The sequence below is a fragment of the Heliangelus exortis genome, chromosome 9 (assembly GCF_036169615.1).
Source record: "Heliangelus exortis chromosome 9, bHelExo1.hap1, whole genome shotgun sequence".
Taxonomy (NCBI): domain Eukaryota; kingdom Metazoa; phylum Chordata; class Aves; order Apodiformes; family Trochilidae; genus Heliangelus; species Heliangelus exortis.
In genome coordinates, this window is record NC_092430.1 from 24,537,792 (window position 1) to 24,559,457 (window position 21,666).

A 21,666-nucleotide genomic window follows, 5' to 3' on the forward strand; every position below is an offset into this window, starting at 1 on the left:
CAGCCTCAACACCCCCAGCTCCCTCAGCCTCTCCTCAGAGGATCTGTGCTCCAGTCCCTTCCCCAGCCCAGTTGCCTCCTTTGGACCTGCTCCAGCACCTCAATCTCCTTCCTGAGCTGAGGGGCCCAGAACTGGACACAGGACTCAAGCTGTGGCCTCCCCAGGGCTGAGCACAGGGGCAGAATCCCTTCCCTGGACCTGCTGGCCACGCTCTTCCTGAGCCAGCCCAGGATGCCATTGGCCTTCTTGGCTACCTGGGCCAACATTTGGCACTGATCATCTCTCTGTGTGTCCTGCAGAGCTGAAACCCCCCAGGGCTAAGGAAAGGAAGCTCACTTACTCTCTATCTGTGAGTGCAGATCATTGACTATCACCTGGAGCTGCCCAATGGTCATGTCCCTCAGGTCAGTAGGTTTTAAGCTTCTCTTCATCAGGCATTCACTTATATGAGGCATGTGTGGCAGCTGAAAGGAAAAGGTCAGCTCTGAATGCCTTGTCCTAAGTGCTTTTAATCCTCCACAGCAGCAGTTTCCCTGCCTACCCCCCTCCCACACCTTGCATCAGCATCTGCCCTGAGAGCAGCAGCAAAGCTGAGCCATCCACACAGTGCCTGAAACAAACCTGAGCTCTGACACCATCCCTGAGCCAAAGGGAACTCTGTGCCATGGCTGGAGTGCTGCAGGAGGGGAGGGGATGAGATGGGAAGAGATGGGAGGGGATGGGATGAGATGGGAAGAGATGGGAGGGGATGCAAAGAGAGGATGGAGGGCAGGAGAGAGGAGAGGAAGAGAAGAGAGGAGAAGAGAAGAGAGGAGAGGAGAGGAGAGGAGAGGAGAGGAGAGGAGAGGAGAGGAGAGGAGAGGAGAGGAGAGGAGAGGAGAAGAGAAGAGAAGAGAAGAGAAGAGAAGAGAAGAGAAGAGAAGAGAAGAGAAGAGAAGAGAGGAGAAGAGAAGAAAAGAGAAGAGAAGAGAAGAGAAGAGAAGAGAAGAGAAGAGAAGAGAAGAGAAGAGAGAAGAGAGAAGAGAGAAGAGAGAAGAGAGAAGAGAGAAGAGAGAAGAGAGAAGAGAGAAGAGTGAGATGAGATGAGATGAGATGAGATGAGATGAGATGAGATGAGATGAGATGAGATGAGATGAGATGAGATGAGATGAGATGAGATGAGATGGGATGGGGTGGGGTGGGGTGGGGTGGGATGGGGTGGGATGGGGTGGGATGGGGTGGGATGGGGTGGGATGGGGTGGGATGGGGTGGGATGGGATGGGATGGGATGGGATGGGATGGGATGGGATGGGATGGGATGGGATGAGCACCCTCATGCCACCCTCAGGCCAGTCCCAACCTCCCCCCTCCATCCATCACCTCATTCCCCGCATCCCTCCCGTCACACCCCGATGAAGAAGCCACATGCCAACCCTTCCCCTCCTGACATCTGGTCCTGAGCTCCACAGCCTCTCTGCATGCCCACAAGCACTGGGAACAACCCCCCAGGCACTGTGCCTGTCTGAAGAGAGCAGAGGGGATGGGCTCAGCACTCACCAGATCCGCTACCGGTGACTTCTTCCTGTTCTGCTTCTCCACCTCCACCTGCATTTTGGCCATGGGCTTTGCCATAGCCAAGGCCATTTTGGCTTCAGCTTGGAGTTTCTTTTGCCTGCTGAGGAAATCCATGTCGTCCAGGGACTCTGACTCCTCCTCTGTTGTGTCTCTGTCGGAGTAGGACGAGCTCTGCTTGCTCTGGGAGAGGAGCAGACACCCTGCAGTTACTGCCCCATCACCCCAACCCTGACAAGGCCTAGAATAAATTTAATTCTATAACATAGACATATAACATATCAAACATAACGTAGAATATATATATAATATATTAAAAAAGTATAAATAACCACTACTAAGATTCCCTTTGCTCTTGGAGCAGTGCCTGATGTTCTTCCTCATCTCTCTTGGCCCAAACAGGGACTGCTACTGGTTCAGCAGGTGAAATACTTTATATAGACCCTATACTTTAATTTTTAAGCTGATTTGTGTGAGCCCCAAGCAATGCCTGGTGCTGCAGAGTCATATATGCCTCCTGATTTCTCTGGCTGCAGCAAAAGAAAAGTTTAAAATCACTGAAGTTTGAAGTTTAAATCACTTACATCACTTCTAGCCTATATGTTTATATATAAATAGATAAGGAGTATATATATATATAACATAACATTATATATAACACAACATTATATATAACACAACATTATATATAAAATAACATAGTATAATGTTTAAAACAATTAGCTGACAACACGGGCTAGCACTTCCACAGAAAAGGTGAGGAGCACAGGTTTTTTTGTTGGGTTTTTTTTTAATATTTTTTGCATTTTAAGCCACAAGTTTATCTTTAAAAAAAATCAAGAGTAAGCCCCAGATAAGCCCCATTAATAGCAAGCCAAGCCCTTCAGATGGAAGGAGGAGGCAAGCAGAGCAGTGGGGGTTGGAGGAACAAACTGGAGGAAAACATCTGGAGCTGTGGGGTTGTATTCCTAAAGGAAAAAGGAGGAAAGCTGCTGGGAGCTGATATGGCTCTGTGTCCATGACTGCCTGGATAAGGATCAGAGCCAAAAAGAAAGGGAGGAAGGAAGGAAGGAAGAGGGAACACCCTCACATGGAGGCAGCTGCTCAGCATCTCCCAGGGCTCCTACTTCTGGCTGAGGATGCTCCTCTGGGCTTTAGCCTTGCTGGTTTAATAGGATCAGCTCTTTATCAGCTTCCAGCACACACAGCCTGCTGGTTTCCATGCTCCCAAGGCTCTGCAGGATGAGTTCCCAGACTCACCATGGGTGACAGGGGGGTGTCCAGGCTGGTTTCTGTCTTGCTGTCGTCACCATCGCTGTCCTTGTCGCTGCCACTGTCATTGACAAAGCAAATCTGCAGGTTCATCCCACTCTGTAACCTGGGGGAAGGACAGCAGAGGTGACACCACAGCCCCCTGCCCCTTGCCAGCACTGCCACCAACCACCCAGCCACCCATGGGTGACACCAGCAACGAGCCAGGCCCAAATGGAAAGGACGATGCTCTCCTGGGACACACGAATTTCCTGGATGCAACAGCAAAAATAAAGATGGATTTCTCAGTGCTTGGAGTTCTGCTGGTTCAGGAAGATGGGAATTTCCAAGCTGATGGTCACCCAGCACCCAAAAACTCAGCCAGGACCCACCAGAGCCCTGTGCTCCCATTCCTGAGCAGCAGCAGCTCCAAGGTAAGGACTGGGAGCTCAGGGATGGGGTGATGGTAATGCTGCTACCCCCATCTACTGATGGGCCTCAGAACTGCTGAGACACTGCAGAGCTTCTGTCATCATGGGGATGGCATCACTGCATTAAATAAAGGAGTATATGCAATAATTCTATGTAACTGTATATATTAGAAATGTATAAAATGTGTACATAAGGCACAGACTGGTTTGGGTTGGGAGGGACCTTAAAGATCAACCAGTCCTAACCCTGCCATGGACTGGGACCAGCTCAGGATGCTCCAAGCTCCATCCAACCCACCCTTGGACACTGCCAGGGATGGGGCAGCCACAGCTTCCCTGGGAAACCTGTCCCAGGGGCTCAGCACCCTGAGGATGAAGCATTTTAGAGCAAACCAAACCAAGGAAAATTCAAGAATACAGCTGGAAGTAAAAGCTGAGGGATTCCCCAAAGGCAGGTCAGGGGATATCTCATAATTTTGAGCTTCCAGAGAGGTTCTGGGCTCTTGAGGCTTACCTGGAGGAGAGGCTGGGTTTCCCACTCTTGCTGCAGGTGCTGTAAAGTCCTGGCCCATCATCGAAGAAGCTGCCCAGAGCCAACTTCTGCCTGATGGACTCCCGCTCATTCTTCTGGGCCTGAAGGGGCAGGGCAAGGAGAAAGGGTGAAGCTGGCAGCCCCTGCAAGCTGCAGGAAGGAGGAGAGCTCTCCCACCAGCCCCACAACCCCCCTCCTGATGTTCAGCATCCCCCAGACTTGGTTGGGATGCAATCCCCCACAACCCCACTCCTGATGCTCAGCATCCCCCAAACTTGGTTGGGATGCAATCCCCCACAACCCCACTCCTGATGCTCAGCATCCCTCAAACTTGGTTGGGATGCAATCCCCCACCCCCCTCCTGATGCTCAGCATCCCCCAAACTTGGTTGGGATGCAATCCCCCACAACCCTCCTGATGCTCAGCATCCCCCAAACTTGGTTGAGATGCAATCTCCCACAACCCCACTCCTGATGCTCAGCATCCCCCAAACTTGGTTGGGATGCAATCCCCCACCCCCCTCCTGATGCTCAGCATCCCCCAAACTTGGTTGGGATGCAATCTCCCACAACCCCACTCCTGATGCTCAGCATCCCCCAGACTTCGTTGGGATGCAATCCCCCACCCCCCTCCTGATGCTCAGCATCCCCCAAACTTGGTTGGGATGCATCCCCCACCCCCCTCCTGATGCTCAGCATCCCCCAAACCTGGTTGGGATGCATCCCCCACCACTCTCCTGATGCTCAGCATCCCCCAAACTTGGTTGGGATGCATCCCCCACCACTCTCCTGATGCTCAGCATCCCCCAAACTTGGTTGGGATGCAATCCCCCACAATCCTCCTGATGCTCAGCACCCCCCAAACTTGGTTGGGATGCAATCCCCCTCCACCTCCCTCCTGATGCTCAGCATCCCCCAGACTTGGTTGGGATGCACCCCCCCACCAGCCCCACCACCCCCCTCCTGATGCTCAGCATCCCCCAAACTTGGTTGGGATGCAATCTCCCACAACCCCACTCCTGATGCTCAGCACCCCCCAAACCTGGTTGGGATGCATCCCCCACCACTCTCCTGATGCTCAGCACCCCCCAAACTTGGTTGGGATGCAATCCCCCACAACCCTCCTGATGCTCAGCATCCCCCAAACTTGGTTGGGATGCAATCCCCCACCCCCCTCCTGATGCTCAGCATCCCCCAAACTTGGTTGGGATGCAATCCCCCTCCACCTCCCTCCTGATGCTCAGCATCCCCCAAACTTGGTTGGGATGCAATCCCCCACAACCCTCCTGATGCTCAGCACCCCCCAACCTTGGTTGGGATGCACTCCCCATCCCAAGGAGGCCCAGCTGATGCTTTCCTCTCTCCCCACAGGCACAGATTCTCCATTTCCATCCCCAGACATCTGACACACACCTAAAAAAGGCTCTGATTCCTGAGCCTACACCCACACCCAGCCCCCCAGGACCACCCTTGCACCATGAGCATCTTCCAGTTCTCAAAGCAGCCTCCCAGACCCCACAGTCCTTCTGCCAAAGGCCCCAAATCTGCATTTTTAAACCACCACCATGCCCCACACTTAAAAAAATTTATTTGTATATTTGTTTACATAGATACGTTGGGGTTTTTTTAACAAGCTACAAAATGATTTGAAATTAATCACCCATCAAGGATGAGGGAAGTGATTGTAATCAGTGTGGAATAAATGAAAACCATGGGTCTAGATCCAAAATTAGGCCTGGTATTATCCCAGTGCTTGTCCCCAATGGATTCTGTGCCAACACTGACAACCAAACCACACAAGTTATTGATAGAAGGAACATTCTGAAGCTCTCAAACATTTTAAGTGAAAATAACACATACCAGGAACAAAAGACAACACAGCAGGCAAGCCCAGGCTGCTTCCAGAGTGTTAATGAGTATAACTGTGCTTCTTTTTTTTTACCTGACAAAAAAATCAAGCACCTCTTTATGCTAGAAGGCCACCAGATTTAACAAAATGCAAATTATTAACTTAAAATAGCTCTCAGCATAATTCCAGCTCCAGCACTGCACAGCATCCCCTGTGTTATCACACTGCCCATTATGCTGTCAATCCCTTCCCAAAACACACCCTTCACTTGTAACCTGACTCCTTTCATTTCAAACACTGAAAATACCAAGTTTCCCAAGTTCTACCCAGACTGCCACCCTCCCTGCATCATTATCTCATCCTGGCTCCTCAGCATCCCCCTTTTTTCCATCCTCTCCTGCATCTTCCCACTTATTTCTGATTTTCCACGTGTTCTGGCAGAAATCCTGGAACCATGGGATGGGCTGGGTTGGAAGAGACCTTAAAGATCACCAAGCCCCAAGCCCCCACCATTGCTTCATCCAAGCTGGCCCCAAACCCTCTCAGGTGGAACTCTCTCTTTCCAGACTTTTTGTCCCTCATTTTTCCAAGTTTTGCCCCATTTCCCACCCTCCTCCCAGGCTGTGCCTTCAACCAAGAAGCAATTTTATTTTCTCCACCAGGTGATAAGTGAGGATGCTAAATAACACAGCTCCCAGGGCTGGGCTCAGGGGAGTTGGTTTATTAACCAGCCCCTGGTTAATGACCAGAAAGAAATCAGGAGTCTTATTTGTGGTTATGATAACACAGGGAACAGTTAGTAAAAAACAGAATATACCTGAGGGACATGGACTTGAAGCTTGAGATAAATTACCCAACAGCTGCACTACTCCCCCCCTGAGCTGGGTACTGAAAATTATAAATTGAGAAGGAGAACTGCAAGGTTTTTTTGTTTGATTTTTTTTTTTTTTTTAAGCTATTAAATAGACTTCACTCGACACATCAAAAAAGAATGGCTCAAATATCAACATGCAAATAAAACCATGTTATTTAAACCTCTTATTTTGACACTGTACCAGCAAATGGATGGATTTCTGAGAGGGGAGGTGGGTGCAGAGCTGAAGGCTGGTCCAGATTATTATGAACAAAAAGCTTGGGGGTTTTTTGCTGTTTTTTTTTTAATTATTATTATTTTAAAGGCAAACAATTAGGGCTGGATGTTTTGCTGACCTTCCAATTCACAGGTCAGCAGCCCCCTTTGTTGAAGCACAGCCTGGAAACCCAAAGTCAGATGAGGGCTGGGACTGCCTGGGTGGGAAAGGCTTTCCACAACCCTTCCAGGGAAGGCAAATTGCCAGGAGAGGCTCAGCCTTTCCCTGCAGACACTCTTTTCCCCAGCCCCCTTGCCTGCTGCAATTATTCCTGGTTATAAATCTAGTGCTGTCATCTTGCTGCTGATTAGATTAGGTTAGATTAGATTGTATTTTCAGATAATGCATGAGCATTTCTGCTCTTAAACACCCAGCCCTGGGATGCTGCAGCATCCCAACACCAAAAAAAAAGCACCACTTTTTTGTTTGAGAGCTTGAATGTATCCAATATATGGGATATATTATATATTTTGTATAGATATATAGATATATATTATATTTATTAGTTTTATATCTCCAATATATTGGATATTTATCCTTCCTCCCACACGAGCCCATCCCTGGGGGAGACCCAACATGGGATGGAGAGGAGATGCCCACCAGATTCCTGTAGTTTTCTGGGAAAATGAGCAAAATCCCTCCTGAAACAGCCCAACAAAAACCACAGGAGAGATTCAGTGGGTGCTGAGGTGCCCCAGCAATCAGCCAGGCTCCTTCTCATGCCCCTTCACAGCTCCCAACACCAAAAAAAAAGCACCACTTTTTTGTTTGAGAGCTTGAATGTATCCAATATATGGGATATATTATATATTTTGTATTTACATATAGATAAATATTATATTTATTAGTTATATATCTCCAATATATTGGATATTTATCCTTCCTCCCACACGAGCCCATCCCTGGGGGCACTGGGAGAGACCCAAGATGGGATGGAGAGCAGATGCCCACCAGATTCCTGCAGTTTTCTGGGAAAACGAGCAAAATCCCTCCTGAAACAACCCAACAAAAACCACAGGAGAGATTCAGGGGGTGCTGAGGTGCCCCAGCAATCAGCCAGGCTCCTTCTCATGCCCCTTCACCCATGGCACAGCTCCCAACACCAAAAAAAAAGCACCACTTTTTTGTTTGAGAGCTTGAATGTATCCAATATATGGGATATATTATATATTTTGTATTTACATATAGATAAATATTATATTTATTAGTTATATATCTCCAATATATTGGATATTTATCCTGCCTCCCACACGAGCCCATCCCTGGGGGCACTGGGAGAGACCCAACATGGGATGGAAAGCAGATGCCCACCAGATTCCTGCAGTTTTCTGGGAAAATGAGCAAAATCCCTCCTGAAACAACCCAACAAAAACCACAGGAGAGATTCAGTGGGTGCTGAGGTGCCCCAGCAATCAGCCAGGCTCCTTCTCATGCCCCTTCACCCATGGCACAGCACCCAGCTCCTGGTCAAGGCATTTCTCAGGTTGGACTGATGGGAACCAAGCCCAGATGGGCACCCAGGTGTTCTCTGCTAATAGCTGAAGAGGGAATTGCTTAATTACACCCTGAATTACTGATTACCAGAGGCAGGACCCCAAAGGCAGTGTCCCCACCATGCAAGGGGTCAGGATGCTCTGGGAGGCTGCACCCTGGGAGTACCCAGGGGCACCCAACAGGGTGCACAGCCCATGCCTGGCTCAAGGCAGGAGCTATTTTTGCCAGAGCTCTGTCATTACAAGCCACAGGGCTATATTTAAAGTTCCAGAGGCATAGGCAGGGCCTTGTTTTATCTCTGTGAGGTCCCAGGGCTATTATTGGAGTCACAAACAGAAATGGGAACCACCGAGACTTTCGGTTTTTCTCTCTTCTTCCCTCCCGGGGGGATTTGCTGGCAAATGCAACAGTGAAGTCAAACTTTGGTGGCTCCAGCCACGTGGCAAATTGCCTTCAGCCCCTGAGAAACAGCTCTTTACATTTTCTTTATCATCAAGTGATATGAAAACCCAGGGGGGGGGGTGAGGTTTATCACCTCCGAGCGAGATGCACCCCAAACCCCGCAGGTCCCCCCCCCCTCCCTGCCAAGAAGACAGCTGTTGGCAGCTAAAAAAGCTTTTTTTTTTTATTTTAATGTCCCTTACCTTTTTATAACTGCCCTCCCCGGGTGGTGGGGGTGCTTTCCTGATGATGTCACCCATTCCATCACCCTCCCCACTCATCTCCTTCGCTCCCGGGTCCTCACGTGGCCGCTGGAACGCTCCCAAGGGAGCATCTCGCTCCTTCCTCCCCTCTTCAAGCTCTCACCCTGGGAGCCAAGAGTCTTCCTCAGGATGCTTTCCCAGCTCCTCTCCCTCCCGAGCACCTTGCTTTTCCCTAATAAAGTCAACGGGAGCCCGGGGCAGCTGATGAGAGGGAGGAGAAGGCCAGGGAAGCCGCGTCCTTCTCCAACCACTGCCAGCGCTGGATAAAAATAGCCCCGAGCCAGCTCCACAAGGGCAGGGAAAAAAAACCTGGTGTCTGATGTCAAAAACCCAAACCCGACGGTGTGGCTGCAGCAGGAGGAAGGGGGTTTCTCCCAGGGTTTTCACCGTGGGAGTTATCCCAATGAAATCCCCTGGAGGAGCCGAGTCCCCGGTGGCAGCGGAGCTGAGGATGGGGCAGGCAGCAGCAGCAGCAGCCACCAGGGCAAATTGTTTGTATTTTTTGACACACACACATAAAAAAAAACCCACCTGGGGAGGGGAGATCCTGCTTGGCTTAACAAGAAAAAAAAATGTTTCTAGGAATTAACCAAGAGAGCTCAAAAAGGTGCCCAGGCTGCCCCTGGATGGGGAGCTCGGGGCCCGCGCAACGCCTGGTCCTGCAGGGTTTAAAACCTTTAAACTGACACCTTTAAATGATGTCACCACGTCATGCTGACAGCATTTTACCCCAAAATGCAAATTCTAGTTAGATTACCAGCTCTGCCTCTAACTTCTGCACCCCAGAATTCCTCTGCTCTGACCCCTCAGGAAAAACCAGCACGAATAAACAGGATTGTTTAATCCCATCCTTGTCCCAGACTTTTGTAATTCCCAACTGACACAAAAATCATTCTCTGGATATTTAATTATTTTAGTTTCCCCTCCACACCGCTGACTCATTGTGTCCTTTCCTGCTCTTGCTAAATGCACTTCCTCTCCTGACCGTGGGGATAGAGCCTGACACAATAAATCTGAGGGAAAAAAAAAAAAAAAATTAAAAAATCCCAAAAGCACAGAGGAAGGATGTGGTGGCCAGGAGCCCAGGGCTGGGTGAGGCTGAGCTTGAAACCTGCCATATGCTTCTCCTTCAATGTGGGACAAGTCACAGCATCACCCTGCCCTCCTCCATGGGCAGGGATGTCCCCACCCCTTCCCAGTCCCTGGGTGGGATGGTGAACCCCAGCCCAGTCCCACAACAGGCAGAAGGATGCTGCCACATGCAAGCCACCCCCCTGCAGACTGACATCAATGTCACCCCTACAGATGGGAAGGCACAGAATTCACCCAAAATATATTCATAGAATCCTAGAATCCTAGGGGTTGGAAGGGACCTGGAAAGATCATCTAGTCCAACCCCCCCTGCCAGAGCAGGGCCCCCTAGAGTCCATCCCCTAGGAACGTGTCCAGGAGGGTTTTGAATGTCTCCAGTGAAGGAGACTCCACAACCCCCCTGGGCAGCCTGTTCCAGGGCTCTGTCACCCTTACAGTAAAAAAATTTTTTCTGATATTCAACTTGAACCTCCTATGCTCCAATTTACACCCATTACCCCTTGTCCTATCACTGGTCACCACTGAGAAAAGCCTAACTCCATCTCCCTGACACTCACCCCTTACATATTTGAAAACATTGATGAGGTCACCCCTCAGTCTCCTTTTCTCCAAACTAAAGAGCCCCAGCTCCCTCAGCCTTTCCTCATAAGGGAGATGTTCCACTCCCTTAATCATCTCAGTAGCTCTGCACTGGACTCTTTCAAGCACTTCCCTGTCCTTCTTGAACTGAGGGGCCCAGAACTGGACACAATACTCCAGGTGTGGCCTCACCAATGCAGAATAGAGGGGGAGGAGAACCTCTCTTGACCTACTAACCACACCCTTTCTAATGCACCCCAGGATGCCATTGGCCTTCTTGGCCACAAGGCCACATTGCTGGCTCATGGGCATCTTCTTGTCTACCATTTAAATACACATGGATATGGAAATGGATGTGGGTAATAGAAATACATAGGGATAAATAAATACAGAAATAACTTTTATACATGCACCCCATGCACAAAAATACCCACTGAGTTATCATAGAATCAGAGAATGGTTTGGGTTGGAGGGACCTTAAAGCTCATCCAGTCCCAGGGACACCTCCCACAGCCCAGGATGCTCCAAGCCTCATCCAACCTGGATTTGGACACTGCCAGGGATGGGGCAGCCACAGCTTCCCTGGGAAACCTGGGCCAGGGGCTCAGCACCCTCACCCCAAACAACTTCTTCCTAAAATCTCATCTCAGTCTCCCCCTTTCAGTTTAAAACCATCACTCCAAGCTCCTGCCATCCCATGCCTTGTCCCAGGTCCCTCCCCAGCTTTCCTGGAGCCCCTTCAGGCACTGGAAGCTGCTCCAAGGTCTCCCCATTTCATCCTTCTCCTCTCCATGCTGAACACCCCCAATTCCCAGCCTGGCTCCAGAGCTGTCCCAGCCCTTGGATGCTCTCTGTGATTCAGCATTTAAGGAAAGAAAACCACCCAGATGTGTCCAAGCTGCTGGGTCTGCTCTCCATGGGCATCACTGCCCAAAACCTCCTTGTGCTTCAGATGGCACCAGAAGGAAACCAGCAGCCCCTGTGGTCCCAGCAGCCACCAGGATGCTGGCAGGGGACACACACACATCCAGAGCCTGATTTTTCTTTTTAGAGCACGAAGAGAAAGCTCAGGATGGAGGAATCTGGAGCAGGTCAGCTGGGGTGTTCCTGAGCCAGGGACCCAACGCCACGGGGGATGCTCTGGCTGGGGATGGAAGCACTGGGGTCAGCTGTCAGCAAGGAGAGGAAATGGGACACATCAAAAGTTTTATGGGCTTTCAGCACATGCTGGTGGCTCATGGGCAAGGAAGCAGCTAAATTTAACCCAAGTGTTCACACGTCACTGCATGAGTCAATGAAAAAAAAAAAAAATAAAACCTCAACACTCTTGGAGGAGAAACTCTCCATTGGGGAGGAACCCAGCCTGCTGCTTTCTGCTGGGGAACAGCTCCAACATGCAGCTGGTTCCAGAGGTAACAGACAAACCTCCTCAGTTCCCAAAGAAGTCCAAGGAAAGCACCCAGACCCCCTCCCTGCCATCCTGGTGTTCCCAGACCAGGGTAAGGAGGTGCCCTCCAGACTCATCACAATCCCAAGTTGCCTCAATTATTGATGATATTTCTACCCAGCTCCCTGGAGACACCAACCAAAAGAAACCTCCTGTCGTTTCTCCAGTCTTTTTGGTTTCTTGGGCTGGGTTTTCTTTTTTTCCTGGTTAATTTTCTTTGCATGGAGCATCTCCAGAGCCACCCCCTTGCCAGCAGATAGCTCAGAGCGTGCCCGATGCCAGCGCACGGAGCCAAACCCTGTTCCCACGGGCAACTGCTTGCTTGGAAACTCCAGCCTCAGGCTGGGCATCCCGGCTGGGGGGCTCTCTGCTTTTAAAGACACATTAGGAACCAACCCCAAGGAGACCAGACATGTCACCCACTCGTAGGGTGGGGGCAAAGAAACACAGACGAGGCCACCGACAGCCCGGAGTCACGTTTTGCTCCGTGCAACACCAAGCAGCACTGAAAAGAGGCATTTACAATTAAACTGCAAGACTGGCTGAGGCTGCAGGCCAGGAAAGCACTGCTAAGATGTCAGAATAAAACATTAATTTCTGTGTTAAGGCCTGATTTGCACGCTTTACAGTTTCCTTTTATTCTGCGCAAGCTGGGGACCTCACAAACCCTCACAACGCGCAGGGGCTGACATTTTTCTTCCCACATTGTAGGAGAAATAAGAAGCCCTGAACAAAATGCTTGGCCTCAGAAAAGAAATCATTATAAAACACGAAAAAAAAAAAAAAAAAGAAAGGAAAGCCACACCAAAACTAAGAGGAAAAATACACAGATTGAAAAGCAGCAGCAGCCTCACGATGTAGCCACGGGAAAGATGTCAGAGGCTGGGACCTCCTGACCAGGGAGGACTTGGCCTAAATTCAAAGTGATGAACCTGACTTAGTGACATCCAAATGACCCACGGCCACCTGAATTTCAGACAGCAGCAGTGTCAGCTCATTTGTAGACAAGGAACAGGCTTTCCAGCCATGGCTTACAGCAGAAACACCCTCCTCTTCCTCAGCACCCTCCCTACCACACTGCTTATGCCCCAGCCACAACCTGGTCGTGTCCAAACTTGAATTTCTCCAAAACAAACACTTTTTCAAGTTTTCCCCTGTGCTGGTTCACTCCTCTGATTTGATTTATTCTGAGTTTATTTAATAGCTTCAAGAAAAGAGGAGTGAGGAGAGCAGAATGCCAGGCTGCCACCCTGCTCCCCCCATCCCGGGGCACTCTGGGCAGCCACCAAAATCTTTAAAAAAAAAAAATCTTGAAAAATCCCCATCATTGCTGTCTCCCTCTGACCCACATCACCAGCCAGGAAAGGATTAAAATTTGGCCTTTAGGTCAGCAGGTTTGGGAAGGGGCTGAAGCTGCTCCTAAATCAGTGTCGCAGGAAGGTTTGGAAAGAGCTCTCAATCGGGAGACCAGTTGGGTTTTGTTTTGGGGTGGGGTTTTTTTTTTTTTGGGTTTTTTGTTTTTTTTTTCAATTTCCCTGCTGTCTGCCTGTTTCCACTCTCTGTATTTATCAGGTTGGGAGAGAGGAAGCAGGTCAGAAATATGCAAGGAGATTAAAGCAGATAAAAGGCAGCAGAACCCAGCGCATTAACATGCAGGGCTGGTGGCCAAGCCTGTGCTGGTGCTGCAGCTCAGCAGCATCATGGCTCTCCCACTGCCACAGACCAGCTCCCACCCAGCTTCCACCCAGGAAACAATGCACAACCTTTAACCCTTGCCTGCCCACGAGGAGGCTGGGAAAAAACCATCCTCTGCCCAGAAACAATGGCACCATTTATGAGAGCAACAGGCTCCATCCATCCATCCATCCTGGCTGGAGCAAAAACAGAGCCCTTAAAAACAGGCTAAAAAAAAAAAAAATGTAAACACCCCTCCCTAAAAAAAAAAAAAACAAACAAACCCAACACTCCAAAACAACAGGATTTTTTTTTGTTGTTGTGTTGTTAGGGGTTTTTTTTATGAAGGAGCTAAAAATGGAAATTAATTTCCGGAAGTGTTTTGAAAACATCCAGTTAAAAACCCTTCTCAGCTCTGTGCATACTGGTATCTTCATCACAGATTTTGCAGCATGAGATATTTTGGCTTCAAACACTCACTGATGTTTGATTTAAACATGGGGGGGGGGGGGAAGAAGGAAATGAGGATGAGCAAAAGCCCCCATCTCCCAAGGGTTCAGCCCAGCCTGGGAGATGGTTATTTTGTTTGTTGGTTATTTTGGAAAAAAAAAACCCCACTCCCTCACATGTAAGCAAAGCCATTTCTCAGCATCCTCACCATGATGTTTTTGGGTATTTCATAACCCACCTGTACCATGGAGCTGCACCCACCAGCACCCACCCCCTCTCTTGAGAGCCAGGAAACCAGAAGAGCCCCCCCAAAGCTCTCCCCACTACCAGCATCCTGCTGGTTGCTGCCCCAGGGATGGGGATGGATGCTCCCAGAAGGGAATGCTTGTTCCCAAATCCATCCCCAAGTTCTGCACACTGAGCAGAGCAGCCCGAATCTATGTCTAAAAAACAACCATCTCCCCAGAAAGCTTTCCAAAAACCTGGGAAGCACCCAGACATATTCCAGACATGGATTCCAGTAGAAAATGGGCATCACTGCACCTGGGGCAACTCCAGAAATGCAAATACACAGCTCGGTCACTTACACCCAGCAGTTTCATTATAAACAGGAATATAAACACCCAGAGGTGGGTGCAGGCAGAGGGGTGCAGGTTTGGGTGCAGAAAGAGAGGTGCAGATTTGGGTGCAAGCAGAGGGGTACAGATTTGGGTGCAGATTTGGGTGCAGAAAGAGAGGTGCAGATTTGGGTGCAGATTTGGGTGTAGACAGAAGGGTACAGATTTGGGTGCAGGCAGAGGGTGTACAGATTTTGGTGCAGAAAGAGGGGTACAGGTTTGGGTGCAGGCAGCAGGTGCAGATCTGGGAGCAGGCAGCAGGGTGCAGATTTGGGTGCAGACAGAAAGGTACAGATTTGGGTGCAGAAAGAGGGGTACAGATTTGGGTGAAGGCAGCAGGGTGCAGATTTGGGTGCAGGCAGCAGGTGCAGATTTGGATGCAGACAGAGGGGTAGAGATTTGGGTGCAGAAAGAGGGGGTAGAGATTTGGGTGCAGAAAGAGGGGGTAGAGATTTGGGTGCAGAAAGAGGGGTGCAGATTTGGGTGCAGAAAGAGGGGTGCAGACAGAAAGGTACAGATTTGGGTGCAGAAAGAGGGGTACAGATTTGGGTGAAGGCAGCAGGGTGCAGATTTGGGTGCAGGCAGCAGGTGCAGATTTGGATGCAGACAGAGGGGTAGAGATTTGGGTGCAGAAAGAGGGGTACAGATTTGGGTGCAGGCAGCAGGTGCAGATCTAGGAACAGGCAGCAGGGTGCAGATTTGGGTGCAGGAAGCAGGTGCAGATTTGGATGCAGACAGAGGGGTAGAGATTTGGGTGCAGAAAGAGGGGGTAGAGATTTGGGTGCAGAAAGAGGGGTGCAGATTTGGGTGCAGGCAGAAAGGTGCAGATTTGGGTGCAGGCAGAAAGGTGCAGATTTGGGTGCAGAAAGAGGGGTGCAGACAAAAAGGTACAGATTTGGGTGCAGAAAGAGGGGTACAGATTTGGGTGAAGGCAGCAGGGTGCAGATTTGGGTGCAGACAGAGGGGTACAGATTTGGGTGCAGAAAGAGGGGTGCAGATTTGGGTGCAGAAAGAGGGGTGCAGATCTAGGAACAGGCAGCAGGGTGCAGATTTGGGTGCAGGCAGCAGGTACAGATTTGGGTGCAGGCAGCAGGTGCAGATCTGGGAGCAGGGTGCAGATTTGGGTGCAGATTTGGGTGCAGGGAGCTCCCATGGGTGAGCACATCCCCTGTGCCAGTGAGCATCACACCAGGGAGCACAAAAGCCCCCAGAGAGCAACTGGGTTCTCATCCCCACCACGGCTGCTTTGAACCCACTGCCTGGAGAGCCCCGGGAGGGGGGTGGATGGATGGGTGGGTGGGTGGGTGGGTGGGGGGGTGGTCAGGAGCCCACCCTTCCAACATGAGCAGAGGGAGCCGGGGCTCCCTGCAAGCCCTGGGGTGGGGGTCAGCTGGGGATGGGCTGGGAGTGAGGGGGGGGAGATGGGTTTAAGGGGGGGAAGAGGTGGGATATGGAGAGGGGAAAAGGGGGGAGAGCTGGGATGGGGGTCCAGGCCACGCTCCCCCCTTACCTGGTAGGAGCAGTTCTCCTGGTGAACCATCTCCGAGCATCATCCGGCGCTGCCGCCCAACCGGCAGCGATCGCAGCTGCCCCGAGGGGATTCTCCGGCCCCGGTAGGGAAGGAGAAGGAGAAAGAAGGAGGAGGCTGCGGCAGGAAAAGGCTGGGAAGCCGGGCCAGCAGCCCGCCGGTAAGATGGATGCTGTCGCGCTGCTCCGCCTGCGCAGCGGCGGCCCCGGCGGGAGAGGGAGGGAGGGAGGGATGGGGGGGGGGAACCGGTCCCGGTCCCGCCCCTGGCTGCGCTTCTGGCACAAAGACCCAGAGAAGGGTGAGCTCCTGGCAGGGGGGAAAAATAACCCCGTCCTTAGGTCGGGGGTTGCCACTTCGGACACTGAGCTATGGAGGGGGAAATCCCACCCCCCCCCCCTCCCTCTCTCCCCACTCCCAAGCTCCGGGGTGATGCTGCGGCAGCCGCAGTTCCAGCCCATCCCCTCCCCACCCCGTCTTGGTTGCGGCAGCGCTGCCGAACCGGTGACGGTACCGAGTCCCAGACAGGCAGCTGCGTGTCTCCACAAACCCAAAAAGCTGCCAGCCCCACACCTCGGACCGCCGACAGACCCCCGACGTTCCGGGACCGGAACGTCGGGGGTCTGTCGGCGGTCCGAGGTGTGGGGCTGGCAGCGGGGTGGGTTCTGGCAGAGGCTCTGCCTGACATTTCCAGCTAAAAACACTCCCACCCCGAAGCCTCGGGCACCACGGAGCTCCCCGCCATGGATCCGAACTGGTTTTGGGGCCAGGCAGCGCCCCAGGGACCCGCAACCGGACCGGGTCCCTCTGCAGGGCAAGGTTTGTGAGGATGATGGAATTGTTCTGGTTCGAAAGGACCTTTCAGACCATCAGGTCCAAGCAGTGCCCCGGCCACCCTTGCCCCGTGTCCCTCATCCCCACATCCCCAGGGCTCTGAAACCCCTCCAGGGATGATGGGGACTCCAGCCCTGCCCTGGGCAGCCTGGGCCAGGCCCTCACAACCTTTTCCAGGGAGAAATTGTTCCCAAGCTCCAATCTAAACCTCCCCTGGAACAACTTGAGGCTGTTCCCTCTTGTTCCTGGGGAGCAGAGCCCAACACCTCCTCTCAGGGGGTTGCAGAGAGCCACAAGGTCTCCCCTCAGCCTCCTCTGATCCATGGACCCCCAGCTCCCTCAGACACTCCTGGTTTTCCAGACCTTTTCCCAGCTCCATTGCCTTTCTCTGGACACACTCCAACCCCTCATTGTCTCTTTTCTGACCCAAAACTGACTCGAGATGCAGCCTCCCCAGTGCCCAGCACCTTGGGGACAATCCCTGCCTTGCTCCTGCTGTGTCACCTCTCATTTTCCAGGGGGTAACACGAACCCTCAGAGCCTCACGAGCAAAAATTTGGGGTCAGGCCAACCCTGGCTGCAAGGACACAGCAAGTCTCACAGCCAAGCCTTATTTTTGGCTGGCCACGACCCATCTGAGTGAGACCAAAACACCCTGAGGACTCGTACCATGCACTGGGTGCTCTCACCCTATAGAGCAAAAACAACTAAAAGCAGTTCCATGCCTTGCCTGACTTTTTTTGGTCAAAGAGGGCTTTATTCTGCTCCCAGGGGCAGCCAGCTGGGGCTGTGCTCAGGAACACACATGACAAACACTTGCTCACAGTGCCTCAGATTCGATTCCCCACAACAGATGTGCCTCTAGATTCAAAAAATAATATAAAATAAAATCAAATCCTTTGTAGAATCATCACTCATCAGCTTTCCCAGTTTCTCAAACAGGCTGGAGCAACTGTGGGTGGATGCAGAGTCCCTGGAGCCCTCCTGCAGCTGGAAAAAAAAAACAAAACCCAGAGCCTCCTGTGCTCTCCTACAGGAGATGGGCTTTAAAAAACCAAAACATGACAGAACAATTTGGGTTGGAAGGGACCTCCAAAACCATCTAAGTACAATTCCTGCCACGGGCAGGGACACTTGGATGCTCCAAGCCCCATCCAACCCATCCTTGAGCACTGCCAGGGATGGGGCTGCCACAGTTTCTCTGGGAAACCCAGGGGCTCAGCACCCACAGTAAATAATTCCTTCCTAATAGTTTGCCTTTATCTCTTGGAGTTAGAGCTTTCACTCAAGAAAGAAATAAAAAAAAACAACCCAAAAAATCTATTTTGCAGTTTTTAAGAGAAGATGAATTCATGCCTGTTTTGTACCAGATCTGCCAAGAATCCTATTCACAACCAGACAGCTCCTTTCAAACATAAAAAAACCCCAGACCAAACAAAACAGAAACCAAACCAACCAACCCCAAAAGCCACCACTTTCCAATATTCTGGATCAACCTTGGGCTTGCTTTGAAGACAGATTTGTGGCAAGCCAAAAGCAGCTCTGCACATTACATCATCCCTAATGCCATTTATGATGTGCATCACAAGGAAAACTCCCAAAATTCCCCCCCTGCTTCCCACGGGTGGCTCTATCTATAACGATGGTGACTCAGAGCAGCAGCTCCCTGCTGGAGCCTGCACCAACCCCCCCTCCCCCAAACCCATTTTACAGCTTTTCCTTTTGCTAATTAACTGGACTTTTGGCTTTCTCATGTCACCTGCTGCAGAAAAACCCAGCAGTTTGCAGGCTTGGAAGGCTCTTGCCTGCACAAGCCCAGAGAGATGATCCAGGATTCCTCCTCAACCTCTGGATGTGCTCCTCTGGCTTTGGCCATTCCCTGCTCAGAGGCAGCTGGGTATTAATTAAAGCAGGGAGTGATTAAAGCAAGGGAAAGGCTCCTGGCAGTGCTCCAGGTGGGAACTGATGCTTCTGGGGGAAGGCAAAGCACAGGCAGTGCTGCTCTCCATGGGGGCACAGCCCAGCTTGCCCAGGTAGCCAAGAAGGCCAATGACATCCTGGGCTGGCTCAGGAAGAGCGTGGCCAGCAGGTCCAGGGAAGGGATTCTGCCCCTGTGCTCAGCCCTGGGGAGGCCACAGCTTGAGTCCTGAGTCCAGTTCTGGGCCCCTCAGCTCAGGAAGGAGATTGAGGTGCTGGAGCAGGTCCAAAGGAGGCAACTGGGCTGGGGAAGGGACTGGAGCACAGATCCTCTGAGGAGAGGCTGAGGGAGCTGGGGGTGTTGAGGCTGGAGAAGAGGAGGCTCAGGGGAGACCTCATCACTCTCTCCAACTCCCTGAAAGGAGGTTGGAGCCAGGGGGGGGTTGGGCTCTTTTCCCAGGCAACTCTCAGCAAGACAAGAGGGCACAAGAGGGCTCAAGTTGTGCCAGGGGAGGTTTAGGTTGGCCATGAGAAAGAATTTCTTTCTGGAGAGGGTGCTCAGCCATTGGAATGGGCTGCCCAGGGAAGGGGTGGATTCTCCATCCCTGGAGCTATTTCAAAAGAGCCTGGATTGGATTCTCCATCCCTGGAGCTATTTCAAAAGAGCCTGGATGTGGCACTCAGTGCCATGGGCTGGGAACCACGGGGGGAGTGGAGCAAGGGTTGGACTTGATGAGCTCTGAGGTCCCTTCCAACCCAGCCCATTCTGTGATTCTATGGAAGCCCCAGGAGGGCCCTGGGGACCTCCCAAGCCCCTCTCAGTTAGAAGATGTCCCCCTGCACTGCCTCCTTTGGCCTTCCTTAGAGAGCCAGCCTCTAACTTAAGGCATCTTCCATGATCTAGTCAGGTTTTCCTCAAGCCCTCCCCCAGAACTAGGGATGTGTGGTTTGGGAAGCCCTGGAGAACATCTCTGACACACATCTGGGGACACCTCCATGAACCACTGCCCTTCAAACCCCTTTTTTCCAGGTCTCTTCCAAAGGGTCTGGGAAGATGCTGCTATGGAGCAGGGTCAGTCTTGCTTGAACAGCCCTCCCCCCCCCAGCCTGGACCTGCCCTGTGATTAACCTGGGTTAATTAACCAGGGGACACCTCCCACCAGCCCCATCCAACCCATCCTTGAGCACTGCCAGGGATGGGGCAGCCACAACTTCCATGGGAAACCTGGGCCAGGGGCTCAGCACCCTCACCCCAAAGGATTTCTGCCTCACTTCTCATCTCAGCATCCTCCTTTAAATTTAAAACCATCATTCCTTGTCCCATCACTCCATGATTTTCCCTCCCCAGCTTTCCTGGAGCCCCTTCAGGCACTGGAAGGTGCTCCAAGGTCTCCCCATTTGCAGCCTTCTCTCTCCAGGCTGAACAACCTGTTCCTACAGCAAAAGAAAACACCTGGTACCCCAAATTCTGGAGGAAAAGACACAATTTCTGAGTCTGTGATCCAGAAGGTGACAAATGGATGCAGCACCATTCCTCCTGGCTGGTCCTGGCCCCATCCAGCCTTGGAGTTCCCTGCTTGTTGTGCCTCAGCCCCAGGAAATCATTAACAAGGGAGAGGGGAGGTTATCAACCCTCCCATCATCATTCCTCTGCTGGAAAACCCTCCTTAAAAAAAAAAATAAAGCTGGGAAGTAAAGCCAAACCCTCCAGTTTGGAGGAGCAGAGCACATGCTGAGGGAAAAGGGGAAAAGGGGATAAGGGGAAGAGAAGGGGGGGGAAGGGGGGAGAAAAAGGGGGGGGGAAAGGGGGGGGGAAAGGGGGGGGGAAAGGGGGGGGGAAAGGGGGGGGGAAAGGGGGGGGAAGGGGGGGGAAAGGGGGGGGGAAAGGGGGGGGGAAAGGGGGGGGAAAGGGGGGGGAAAAGGGGGGGGGAAAAGGGGGGGAAAAGGGGGGGAAAGGGGGGGAAAGGGGGGGAAATGGGGGGAAATGGGGGGAAATGGGGGGAAATGGGGGAAATGGGGGGAAATGGGGGGAAATGGGGGGGAAATGGAAAAGGAACAGGGGAAGGGAAGAGGAAGAGGGAAGAGGGAAGAGGGAAGAGGGAAGAGGGAAGAGGGAAGAGGGAAGAGGGAAGAGGGAAGAGGCCTGGACATGTTACCACATGAAAGCCCCAGACAGCCCTGCTCCTTATTTTTGTCATTTCTCCCTTCTCATTTATTTTTCCACCCAGACTCAACCCCAGACCAGCAGCAAGGACTTCACACTTCAGCCCCAGAACTGGGAAAAGGTGAATTTTGACCCATTGGGTCAATACAAAAAGATGGATTAAATTAATATGTGTGGGGTCTTTTTTTTTTTTTTTTTTTTTTTTTTCCCTTCATCAAATCAGAAAATCAACCTAGGTACTGGGTAAAAAAAAAGGCCCCAGTGGAGGGGAGGCAGCCCCCAGGATGCTTCTGCCCACCCCAAGAGCAGAAGCTTGAATTACACACAGCCTCACAGGATTTCAGCTTTATTTGCTGATGATTTACTGGGAGAGAAGGGTTTAGCTCCTCTTTAAGCCAAGCCAAAGCTTTTCCAGGGTTTAAATCT

General features: G+C 51.5%; 1 protein-coding gene across 6 annotated transcripts in view; it reads right to left on the reverse strand.

The window, feature by feature from the left end:
* Positions 1 to 21,666, reverse strand: part of SCHIP1 (schwannomin interacting protein 1) — a 97,974-nt gene that overhangs the window by 5,521 nt on the left and 70,787 nt on the right. For 3 of the 6 annotated variants that reach the window (XM_071752795.1, XM_071752797.1, XM_071752796.1), the window contains 4 exons: positions 3,748 to 3,866; positions 2,812 to 2,929; positions 1,537 to 1,734; positions 341 to 464 (listed from right to left, as the gene is read on the reverse strand). In XM_071752795.1, the coding sequence (XP_071608896.1) occupies positions 341 to 464; positions 1,537 to 1,734; positions 2,812 to 2,929; positions 3,748 to 3,866 (559 nt within the window). Of the gene's footprint in view, positions 1 to 340; positions 465 to 1,536; positions 1,735 to 2,811; positions 2,930 to 3,747; positions 3,867 to 8,881; positions 9,183 to 16,310; positions 16,723 to 21,666 lie in introns of those variants that run through there. The other 3 variants (XM_071752800.1, XM_071752799.1, XM_071752798.1) reach the window with 3 other exon arrangements.